Source organism: Filicampus tigris, chromosome 9 (genome assembly GCF_054856515.1).
Source record: "Filicampus tigris isolate MCC_2025a chromosome 9, RoL_Ftig_1.0, whole genome shotgun sequence".
Classification (NCBI taxonomy): domain Eukaryota; kingdom Metazoa; phylum Chordata; class Actinopteri; order Syngnathiformes; family Syngnathidae; genus Filicampus; species Filicampus tigris.
Genome location: NC_141225.1, coordinates 10741936 through 10755000, shown reverse-complemented (window position 1 = coordinate 10755000; position 13065 = coordinate 10741936). Strand labels below are relative to the sequence as shown.

At 39.7% G+C, this 13065-nt stretch overlaps 1 protein-coding gene across 1 annotated transcript in view; it reads left to right on the top strand.

Annotated features, from left to right (window-relative positions):
* The window catches only part of foxj3 (forkhead box J3), a 127263-nt gene that overhangs the window by 107682 nt on the left and 6516 nt on the right, over nucleotides 1-13065 (top strand). The window contains exons 7-10 of the mRNA XM_086041148.1: nucleotides 1607-1778; nucleotides 9653-10087; nucleotides 12177-12278; nucleotides 12361-12552. Coding sequence (XP_085897274.1) covers nucleotides 1607-1778; nucleotides 9653-10087; nucleotides 12177-12278; nucleotides 12361-12552 — 901 coding nt within the window. The remainder of the gene's footprint in view (nucleotides 1-1606; nucleotides 1779-9652; nucleotides 10088-12176; nucleotides 12279-12360; nucleotides 12553-13065) is intronic.

Below are 13065 nucleotides of genomic sequence, written 5' to 3'. Positions count from 1 at the left end.
AGCAAATCCATGAAATACAGCCATAGGACATTCATGGTAATTGCATTTCCGAAATGCAACAAAAAAAATCAAAAACAAATTGCATCAAAAATAATTAAAATAATAACAAAGTGCTGAGATTTCAACCCCAAGTCATAGTTAAAATTAGTCCTTGGTAAATAATCGATTTACTGTGTGTATACATTATTTTAACAATTTTTCACAGGATGTAATACAGTATGTTGCAAGGTTCTACATTAACAGTGCCCGATGGCCCCACAGCCACTACGTGACTTTGCAGCGCCCCCCAAAGTTCACTGACCTTGGCCTGACTAGGCCAGTACACATTTTTGACATACTGTAAAAATGATAAAATCACCACCTTCTTGTCTTTTTCAAATTTATTTGTCAACATTTTCAGTTTTATCCACTTAAATTGATCTATCATCATTGTTTTTACTGCGCTGTAAAAACATTTTTGTGACCAGTCCAAGAGCTTGAACAAGCTATAAAGCCCAAAAAATGTCAACTCTTAAATATCCAGGTAGATTTTATTCTGCAAAAAAATACATGCAAAAATAAGTACCTACACAGTACCTAAGTTTTCCTAAAGGCTTAAATCGTACAGTATAAAGATGCTGAATATGAAATCATTATTGAAACTTGTCGTATTATATCATGAAAATACTGGGCCAGTGCCGGTTCTGGCAGGACCACCACAACATGGTGTCGGTCCATCACCCAAAAAGGCTTAATGTAGGACACAGTGTTAGTGTAAAAGCACTGAGCGAAAACCCAGGGACATGACTAAAGTGTGAATTTATTTATTTATTTATTTATTTTAAGAAAATAAAGTATAGTAACACAAATATGTAAAATATCTGAAAGATTTAATTTTTTGTTTTTTCATGGTAAAGTCTAATTTTAGGAAGCGGGTCCATGTAACACATGCTATGTTTCAAATTTTCAAGGTAGTAGGTGAAATCCATCTATTAAATTGTATTAATTTAATAGATATCCAATCATATCAATGTGCAGGACACTTGCATAATAAGAAAATAGATTTTACATGCAGTTTTATCAAGCATTTTATTTCCTGGGGACACAAATGACACAATTTGGTGGAATGGCCAATAGGTGCAGTACATTTTATTTGAACCAATATGTAAGTACTGTTGTGGTTTGGTCCATTCATCTTGTGTTGTCCTCCGTGAACCAAAAAGTGGCCTGCTTATACGGCACAACACAATATACAGTATTCAAATGTTGTGTTAGCTTCAGACAGAAGCACACGCTCTGAAAATACCAACTTATTTTTCATTTTCCTACATGCACATGAAACTCAAATATTCTGTAAAATATTCCATTGCTGCTTTTGGCACTTCCATGACCATCTCTGAAAAAGTGTTTGTATAATTCATGAGCGTGTTTCATCATTGTATCGTCAGCACTGTACACGACTTCCCCTGCGGACTGCATGCATGCAGCAAAACTTTAGCTTCGCTTGGAGTTTACTTGAACAAATCAATGGTTGGGTGTGACCTTGGGCGGGGATAAATGAGGGTTCAGTGTAGCATGTTTTTGACTTTTTCTTCTTAACTTTGTAATTGTCCTCCCTCCCCACCAGGTGACCAGTCACCCCGAACCCGTGTCCCAGTCTCTGAGCCTCCAGCAGCCCCAGTCCCAGTACAGCATGCCCGACAGAGACAAGCAACTCATGTTCTCTGAATTTGAAGATCTCAGTGCCTCCTTCCGCAGCCTTTACAAGTCCGTTTTTGAACAGTCCTTCAGCCAGCAAGGTGAGTGTCATTTCCCCCCTGCTTTCCGTCAAAGTTAGCAGGATTGTCTGATGTCACCAAAACATTATCCTGATCCATTATGCTGTGGTGTGCGCTGTAGAAACTGAATGGATGGATGTTATATATGTTTATTTTTATTTGAAAAACCGTATTCTGCTCATCTGGAAGAATTCCACACATTTTTGTCTTTTTTTTTTTCATACTAACTGACTGTGTAAAATAAATATCCACAGTAGATGCTGTACGGTACATGTGGAAAATCCCCAAGTGTGTATATATATATATATATATATATATATATATATATATATATTTTTTTTTTTTGCATGGTTTATGCATTCATTTTTGGATAAAAACAACTACTATGAGTAATTTGTTCAACCATTAGTAATTAGGAATATCAATTATCAATATTGCATGGTGGTTAGCACATCCGCCTCAAAGTGCAGGGGTCGTGGGTTTGAATCCGGGCTCTTACCTTTCTCGGCGTCAAAAACGTCTCAGCACCCTTTTTTTTTTTTTTTTTTTTTTTTAATACGGGGATTTAAAAAACAAAAAAAGCACACATAGCTCACCAACTCTATCTTAAAGGCAAGTGTACATACGCGCATAGCCGCCTGTCTGCCGACCTGTTGAAACGCCTTTAAGTGGCACGCATTCTGCGTGTCAAGATGTTCTCAAAGCATTGAAGCGCTGGCTGCACCTCCACTCCTCTTTGAAAATCATGAGGGGCTAACTAGAACTTTTTTACTTACATGACCGACAGCCATGGCAAGCCGACCAACATGACAAAAAAATACCGTCTATAAGGCTTTTTTTTAAAACTACCGTGGCTCGAGGTGGGAACACGTTCAATCTGGCCGAGCACCTCGCTGACTGGCAAACGGAGTTATACCACCGCTTTAAAGAGTGGCAGGTTGTGATGCATCCTAAATGATACTGTTCAATATTTACGATCACAAATCCTCACAGATGCACATGGTCAGGTTGGGGGGTTGTGGACATATTATGTTTGTGGTTTGCTGTGTGTGCCGCAGTAAGAACACACACTCAGATTTTGCCTTTTATTGTCGAAATGCACAATTTTTGGATGTCATTGGATTGTGTAGGTGTTCCTAATGAAGTGCCTGCTGAGTGTTCCCTCGCGTAAATGTCATCACAATGCGAGGCTTTTTTGGGGGGATTGATGTATCAAACGGCACATTTCGGCTGAGGTGATAAAAGGAAATAATATGCTGTTTGACTTTACTTTTGCATTCCCTGCAACGTACTCACAGGCAAATTGTTGCGTGCATTCTTTTGGATATGGCTTAATCACAATTGAAAAAGTTTTACATTGCTCCATGCTGGTTATTGACCTCTATATATATATATATATATATATATATATATATATATATATTGTGTATAGCATCTGTAGTATATTTTCTTTTAAATGATATTGCAATTTGCCCTGCGATTGGCTGGCAACCAGTTCGGGGTGTACCCCGCCTTCTGCCCGAAGACAGCACCCCCGCGGCCCTCGTGAGGATAAAGCGGTTTAGATAATGGATGGATGGATGATATTTCAATTGGTGACCTTTATTCCACATGTAGTTTATGTTGGACGTGATATTGTGCATTACAACAGAGGGCAGTGTTGAACATTGTGTGAAAAATGACTGTTGGCGAAGTGAACCAGAGAGCAAAAATGTCCCTGGGCGGACAAAAACAAAAGAGGATGAGACTGAAGAAAGAAAAAGGCGCGCAGTGCCGTAGCGATATGGCTGGTAGAAGTACTGTACTGTGTAGTTCCTCTGTTAAGAGCAATAAAAGTTCGAGCTTGTTCCACTCGTTACTGTGAGTGGTGTAATTAACACTAATATTAAGCCCTGAGAAATTGCCAACAAACAGAACAGCTTTATTATTCGAAATATTAAGCAGCATATTTTGTAACAATAAATAACAGACTTTAAACTGTTAATCTTGCAGAAGGTGTGCATATTCTAGGTTTTTGTGTGAAGTAAAGAAAGAAGTAATCTACATGTTCCGCGGGAATTTTATATACAGCGTCACTGTGCAACAGGGCTGCGAAAGCCCCTTCCTTCCACCCACAACAGATTCGATCGCAAATCTGATGCAATGTACTCTGCAATGGATTTGGTCATTTTTCTTACTCTTTCGGGGTTTGGTGGGAGAGTTGCAAGAGCACCTGACAGAGTAAGTCGGCTGTTATCATCTCCGACGGGTCGCAGCACTCAACTCTGGGTGGTAACTAGTGTTGTTCCGATACCACTTTTTGGCCCCGATACCGATTCCGCCACCTGGCTGTACAGTACGGGCCGATGCCGATACTGTACCGATACCTCACCGTTTGAAAAAAATCCAAAATAAGTGAAATTTTTTTACATCACTTGGATGTAAAATTATTCATATTTAAATCATCACTTGCGAAGTATCTGTAGTAACATATACACACAAAATACATATATTGAATAAACAGCCTATTTTCATAGCTCTTCGTGCTTGTGAGAGTGAGACATGGGATACGCACTGTATTCACATGAATGTACATTTGTAATAAAGCAAGGTGCAGCATTTGTACTTTTGTAGATTTGTACTAAAATATATTCAGTGATTCTAACCGACCCCCCCCCCAATGCGTGACGTCATATTTGTATGCTGCCAGAGGGGCGAGTGAGTGAGATAACAGAAGTCCGTTATGTGTTTCTAAAAATGGTTAACACCTGTGCTGTTTATGGTTGCTCTAATCGGTCAACTAGAGATTTTATTTTGTGATACCGGCAGTGATTCAAATTAACCGGAGGCGCAAACGAAATTGTTTGAAAGCAGACGCGCACAATGGCTGTCAAATCTTCAACGTGACCACTTAACACCATCACAACATACAAGGTTATGATCGGATGACTTGATGATCTGATATCTTCCTCCCCTTTAAAATATCATTGGCATGCCTCGTAACATTTTTGATTGAGGCAAATAAAGAAGCCACAATTAAGGCACCCGCCTTGCTTCGCATTTGTCAAAAGCCTGCTGGCATCTGTTTCTTGTCAGCATTGAAATGTTTTCCCCTGCTGGCCGCGTCTCATCCGGGAAGCAAGTCCAATCCCCCTTGTAATTCTGTTGTATTGAGCTTCATCCGTCACCGTGATGGAGACATGTTCGACTGTAATACATAGCAGCAGATTGAGCGTGTGGATATGTGGATGCGGAAACCAACCAACCCCTCCCCACCCCAAAAAAAAAAACTCGGTGGAAGGGTCCCGCTAGAACAAAATGCAGTTTTGCTCCTAATCTGATTGACTGATAAACAAAGAGCACTTGACAAGCGGGTTATGAGCAAAGTCGTCTGAGCTTTCTGTGTCTAACCTACTTTTCACCAATCAAATGCATTTCATGCTTTTCAAAGAGCTCCTCTCCCTTTAATCTATCATCTATGTTTCATTAAAGTTGCTACCTTTTTTGTTTGCGTGTGTGTATGCGCATCCATCCCCTTGTCAGACAACCTCCAGCAATTAAAAAGCGTAAATAATCTAGCTGGAGGATTTGACACGCGCGCCGCCGTGTCGACAGCGAGCTAATTCGCCGGCTTTGATAATAGGTAATGAGCTGGCATTATTATTCTGCCGCTGCGTTCATTGCTTTCCCCACTTGGACAATGTTGGTTCTGATAAGAGAGGTGCACCTTTGGCACCTCTGCAGTAGGTGTTTGGATGACTATTGCGGAGGCCTGAAAGGTACTTCTCAGGGTTTCTACACAAATATGGAAAAGAGTGAAATTCAACCTTATACATTTCCGGTTCTTGAAAAGTATGCAAAGTGGAGACTTCTGTGTCGAAAAATATTTATTTAACAGTTTGTGATACTGTTCTGTTGAATTTTTGGGATTTTTTTTCTCAGTTTGTTGGTATGCAGTATACTGTGGTACCTTGACTTTGTTCTCTGACCAAACCCGTAACTCATATTGCTCTAACAGCAAATTAGTTTTCCCTAATGAAATTCCTTTAAATATGCAGACGGGAACTTGGTGACGGTCCAGCTCTTGTGAGTACGCGCAGCGCCGGCAAACAATGCTCCATTCTGTGGCGCTGCCCCTCACCACATACACATTGACAGAGCAAAGAGGGCGTTAACAGCCGCATGAAACTGGGCAAAGAGCTGCATGTGGTTCACAATACACAGGTTGGCAAGGCTTGATATAGCGCCTCCATAGTGGCAAATGCTGCAACTGCACTTAAAATAGGTTGCTGCCGGAGACCTCAATCGCGCTGTGTTGAGCAATTTTCAATCGCTCTGGCTGGAGGCGGGCACCAAATTAGCGCGTGGGCGACCGCCTCACAATTTTGAATGCAGGAAAAACCCTGCTGAGGTAAAGGCAAATGAAGCATCAATTAATATGAAAAAAAATATGAAATTCACCAAAATGTGACTTATGAGGTTTTGGCCCAACGCCAATGATATTCAGAATAATGAAAATAAATGATTAACTGCATGATTTGATTTATTTACAGTGATGCCCCTGTTATTAGTATACTCGCCCCATGCGAGTAATGAATGTCCCCCAAAAAGGGTTTGTTATTACCTACTGTATATATGCCATACGATGGTGGTGGAGGACTAATTTTATCTAAATGAAGCTCCTCAATTCATTTCATAGTTCCTTGGCGCTAAGATGCCACCAGATGACGACAAAGTAACACTGTTATTATGTGTGTGTGCGTGTCTGACTTGTGAACCTCGGCATGCTGAGTCACCCTGTGAGTCAAGAGAAAGGCAGCTGGACTATCTCAAGTGTGCAGCTACTTACACACGGGAGCCATATCCCATTTGTCTAATAGTAATAGTTTGCTTTCTCTGGTCCGAATCAGTTGTGTGTAAACAATGCCCCCGCACGGTGTTTATATAAAACAGCTTTAATGTTTTGTTTTTTGGAAAGTGCAAGATCAATAGTTTACCTTTTGTTTCAATTGAAGGATGGAGATCAGTGCAAAGGTAGCAGTTTGAGCCATGAGGAAAGTACAGTGAAGTGTTGTGAAATGTAATCCTTTCCCACCATGCTCATAACTAAAAACACTTCTATTTCAAATTTTGAAATGAGAAAAATAGCACTCTATAATATTCTACTTTTTAAAAAAAAATAATAATAAAAATGAGATAGAATTAAAAATAATTGATTGGGCCTTTTCTGTTGCTGGTCCTTCCTTCTGGAATAACCTTCCGTTAAATGTTAGGCAAGCCATTTTTCATTTCCATCCTCTGTCAACTTTCTGTTTCTATTCCAGTCTCTATTTTAGAATTGGTTTGGAAAGACCAAAGGCCATGCAGCAAGGTGCTCACTCTGACACCGAACACGACTTTGAGTGGTGTTATTTCCGAAAACACCTGAAATGGTAGCCATAGGCCTGCTGCCATCTGGTGGTGAAATATAAAACAACTTTTATATAAAACTGTTTTTTTGTTTTGTTTTGTTTTGTTTTTTACGTGTATTTTGTACCATGGTCAACACTACTGACGAGCCACTCATTATTAATTTTATGCCACTGCCTGCGGGCCAGTAGAACTATGAACAAGGGCTGCATTTGGCGCCCGGGTCGGACTTTGGACATGGTGGTGTAAACAATTAAATACAAATGTATAGTACTCTACTAAAAAGTTAAATACAACTGAACTGTACTCAAAAAATGTACTGTACTGGATTGGATATTTTAAAATGTGCACATTACTTATTCACATTTAATTCAGTGATTCTTTGCATACCACTAGAGGGAGCCCACGTACCACGAGTGGCACACTTTGCGGCTCACTGTGCTAATAAACCAATGACATGTCCATTAAGTTAACTATCTGACCTGTTGCAAGCCACATGTAGTTAAGTCGATGTGGTGGGAGCAGATCAATAACACCTCGCTCTATCCTGTTAGTTGCCGATGCTATCGCTAATGTTGTTGCACAACTGTAGTGCACGCTGCATTTCACAATACATTCGGTTCAGTCCGGTTTATGCGTCAAAGCACAGTTTCTTTGGATTTTATTTCATAGTAGTGACTAATAAAGGTGGTTAGGGAAAATGTATAAGAGTAAAAGTACACATTTACATTTTGTTTTTATAATATTGAGTACAAGTAAAAGTTGCCAGAAATATTAATAACAAAGTAAAGTACAGCTTGTTGAAAATCCTACTTGCACGTCCTTGATGAGCTTTACTAGCTCCAGAAGAACAAAGGATGGCCATGGTGCAGCTTATTAAATGTGATTTCCTGCTTTTCCCCATCCTTCTGCGATGCTATCTTTGGACTGCCGAGTGTCCGGTGACCACAGGAGCAATACGAGGACATCAGAGCGTCTGGGAAATGCGCTTGTTTTGCGTCATTTGTCACTATTTTCTGTCATTTTATTGACAGAACACTTAATCTGCTGTCAGTCAGCGCAGAGCCGCAACAAATTGTTTTCATGCTCGATTAATTTGCCAGGGAGAATGTACCATCCCCAGCCACAATATTAGTATGCAAGTGCAATCTAATGAGATCCAGTAAAGAGTCTGCCTTAACAAAGATATTAGAAACAACTCTAGATATGATGCACACCAATGCATCTTCAACCATAGCTACCTGGATTTTTTTTTTAAATGATGGGTAGGTACTCTTTCAAGGAGGATTTTGCCATAAAAATATGAAAAGCAAATTGTAATGTTCTCATTAAATTTTGTTACAAAATATAGTCAATATTTTGTCTATTTGCTGTAAAATGTCAAAAGTTTCATGTTCCCAAAGTTTTTAAATATTTAAAATTCACATTAAATTCACCTCCCCATTACACTTTTCAATAAAACTGTAAAAAAAAAATTATATATATATATATATATATATATATATATATATATATATATATATATATATATATATATATATATATATATACATATATATATATATATATATATATATATACATATATATATATATATATATATATATATATATATACATATATATATATATATATATATATATATATACATATATATATATATATATACATATATATTAGTTTCCATTACATTTTCCTACATTTTCCTACAAAAATGTAATTCTGCTATAAAATGTTGAAAATATGTTATTGTTCCCATTACATTTTGAACCAAAACAGTAGGGTGAGTAGTTAGTCAGCAGTTGTTTATTAGTGTCAATAGTAGCGAGTATTTGTGAGCAGCAGTATGATTTAATGCCTAGGAAGAGTGCCACAGATGTATTATTTACCTTGAGGGTGTTGATGGAGACGTACAGAGAAGGTCAGAAGGAGCTGCATTGTGTCGTTGATGATCAAGAGAAAGCCTATGACAGGCTACCCAGAGAGGTACTGTGGGACTGCATGAGGAAGTCTGGGGTGGCAGAGAACTGTGTTAGAATAGTACAGGACATTTGTGAGGGCAGCAGAACAGTAGTGAGGTGTACTCTGGGTGTGACAGAGGACAGGGATCAGCTCTAAGCCCCTTGCTCTTTGCAATAGTGATGGATAGGCTGACAGATGAGGTGAGACTGGAATCCCCATGGACTATGATGTTTGCAGATGATGTGATTTGCAGTGAAATCAGGGAGCAGGAGGAGGAACATTCAGAAAGGTGGAAGCGGAAAGGAGAGGTTGGGGAAGAATCAGGTTACAGGGAGAAGAGATAGCCTGGGTGGAGGATTTGAAATAATTGGGGTCAACAGTCCAGAGCAACAGTGAGTGTGGTAAGGAGGTGAAGAAACGGATCCAAGCAGGTTGGAAACTTGGTTTCATGTGATTTTATTTACCTTCATGTCAACGGAGCTGGCCTGTTTGTGTAATAATTGGGAGCAATTGCCAATAATGGCACTGTGCGTTTTGCTTTCCAGGCCTGATGGGAATACCGTCAGATGCATCGCAACAGACCCACACATCCTGCTCCTATCAACACTCCCCCGGCGGCGCCATCAGCACGCAGAACAACCTGTCCAACAACCAGCCCAACAGCCACTCCAACAACAGCGGCCAGGTGCCCCTCTCCCACCCGGCGCAAGCCCACCCCGGACACGGCTCCCCACACGCGCAGCACCTCCCGCAGCACGCTGGCCCGCACAACCAGCACCCGCAGCACGGCCAGCACCCGCAGCACGGCCAGCACCCGCAGCACAGCCAACACCCGCAGCAGCACCCGTCCCACGGCCAGCACCCGCAGCAGCACACTCCGCATCCCGCCCAACACGCACAGCACGGCCAACACCCTCCGCAGCATCAGAGCCTCTCCCACCAGCAGCATCACGCCCAGCAGCAGATGGCCTGCAATCCAGGTAACCTGGCCTGAAACCGCCGCCTATTTTCTCTTTGCCCTGTTCATCACGCACGCACACAACAGAGGAGGTTGCTGAAATCGATTTTGCATCTAGTTTGTAGTCGCTAAGCGTGGAGAAGCTGTTCTAAGTGCTAAACAATAAATCATATTGTTATTTATCTGAGGGGAGAACAAAGCCAAGCAGCAGCCTTGTGAAGGACTTGCACAGCGGACTGGCGCCTCCTAATGGACACTTTACATAATTTAAATTCATAATAAATGTACAGACACAGTATATTTATTATCCTCAGTCTGTTTACTTGCATTATTAACTCATTCAGTACCATACTTTTTCAGACCCTCTGTGAAATGACATTTAAATATGTCATTGGGATAGAATGAGTTAAATGTGTCACTTGGATTTTTTTTTTTATCTATCTTGTAGGTGTTTTTCCAAGGATTTTCCCATTTAATTTTTCTATAAAAAAATAAACCTCCAATCCTCCAACAAATTAAATCTAATCTTTCTGTAAAAATATCTTTTTTTAAATTAACATTTTCTACAATTATCCCAAATGTTTTAATGTTTACACTCCATTTGGCTACAATTTTTTTTTTAATAATAACAATAATAAGTTCAATGTTCCCATTAAACTTTGCTCTGAAGTTAAACATTCGATTTAAATATTTCTAAAATAAAAAATAATACATATCCCTCGAAATGTTCAATGTTCACTTTGCGTTTTATCAAAATCCTAGGAAGTTGTTTAATTCATTTCCCCATTAAATTATGCTTTAAAAATCTCAAAGGAAAATCCAAAATTCATATATGAATTAAATACATTTTAGTATCAAAAAATTATTAATTTTGATCTAAAAATCTCTCCAAGATTCTCCTTCCGATCATTTCTAAATCCCATTAAATTTAGTAAATAAATACATAAATAATAAAAATAAATAAAAAGATTTACAGTGGCTACGGAAAGTATTTAGACCCCTTGAAAATGTTCACGTTTTGTGTCATTGCAGCCATTTGCCAAAATCAAAAAAGTTCATTTTATTTCTCATTAATGAACACTCAGCACCCCATCTTGACAGAAAAAAACAGAGATGTGGACATTTTTGCAAATTTATGAAAAGAGAAGAACTGAAATATCATATGGTCATAAGTATTCAGACCCTTTGCAGCGACCTTCATATTTAACTCACCTGCTGGCCATTTCTTCTAATCCTCCTTGAGATGGTTCTGCTCTTAATTAAACTCATTGGACTTGATTAGGAAAAGTCTATATAAGATCTTACAACTGACAGTGCATGTCAGAGAAAATGAGAATTATGAGGTCAAAGGAACTGCCCAGGGGATCAGAGACAGAATTGTGGCAAGGCACAGATCCGGCCAAGCTTACAAAATAATTTCTGCAGCACTCAAGGTTCCTAAGAGCACAGTGGCCTCCATAATCCTCAAATGGAAGAAGTTTGGGAAGACCGCAACTCTTCCTCGACCTGGCTGTCCAGCCAAACTGAGCAATCGTCTGAGAAGAGCTTTGGTGACAGAGGTAAAGAGCCCGAAGATCAATGTGACTGAGCTCATGAGATAAACTAGGGAGATGGGAGAAAGTTCCACATAGTCAACTATAACTGCAGCCCTCCACCAGTCGGGGCTGTATGGCAGAGTGGCCTGAATCCATTTTTTTTTTTTCAAACGTTAGGATAAAAGAGGGTCTAAAAATGTCTGGCAGTGAATCAGTTAATGTTTACAAGAATGTAAGACAATAAAATTGCAGTTGTTTGCACTGTTACAAAGATATCTAGATTGTTTTAATTGATGAGCGTTACCTATTTGAAAATTTGACCTAAAACAATGATGAGTGAAAAAGTGTCCCCCCCCACCGTGGTAACGAGTCGTTTTTGCTAGTATCGAATCGAACTTAAAAATGTGCTATCATGACAACACTACTTATGACCATATGATATTTCGTTATTATAATAAATATGCATATATATTTCATTTTTTTTCTGTCAAGATGGGGTGCTGAATTTACATTGAGAAATAAAATGATTTTTTTGATTTTGGCGAATAGCTATATTTTGTATTTGTTGTCTTGCAGGTTTACTTTCTGACTGGTACCCCAATCTGGACGCACTGAAAGAAAGCTGCCGCATTGCGAGCAGCTATAACTGGGCGGATGTGGACCTGTCACCTTTCCAAGGTGGACTCTTGAGTAGCTTTAATGTAAAAGGTCAAAGTCAGGACTGTGGCTTGAGTGACTTTTTTCCATTTCGCCTGCTCAGGATTGCGAGAGAGTATGAGGCAGGCCGAGTTGAACAACTGGTCGCTGGAGCCCACACAGATCGCCGACCTGTGCTCGTCCATCAACCAGTTCTTTGCCCGCACCGGCGTTATCCAGCCGCAGGGGACGGTGCAGCCGGCAGTCTGTCACGCGCCCATGCACCCAAACAAACCCAGCCAGCACCTCGGCACAGGTTTGACACCCGACACCCGTGTTGTGCTCACAGCAGTTACTGAGCTTATTTGTGTTTTACGGCTTGTGTTATTTGTACACATGTGGATGCCACTTTAAAATAAGGGGCATTTTGTTACTAAAGCTGCATAATGCTTGCTTGCCAAATAGTGAGGTCATATTAACATACAGTACACTGTTTTGCCTTTGGTGCAATTAACTCATTCAGTACCAGACTTTTTCAAACCCTCTGTGAAATGACATACAAACATGTCATTGGGATCAGTAATGTTGCACTAAAGATCCATTTTGGCTGTTATAAATGGGAGCGAATCAGAAGAAATGGAGTTTAAGTATGGCTATATTTGTGCACAATTGATATAAAAAATCTCCACACCCCTGTGCAAATCCCAAATACTTGTGATCTAAAAAAAAAAAAAAAAAGAGACCAAGAAAGATGAACCATTTCAAAACTTTTTCCACCATTAATGTGACTCATAATCTGTACAACTCAATTGTATTATAATCTTTTCAA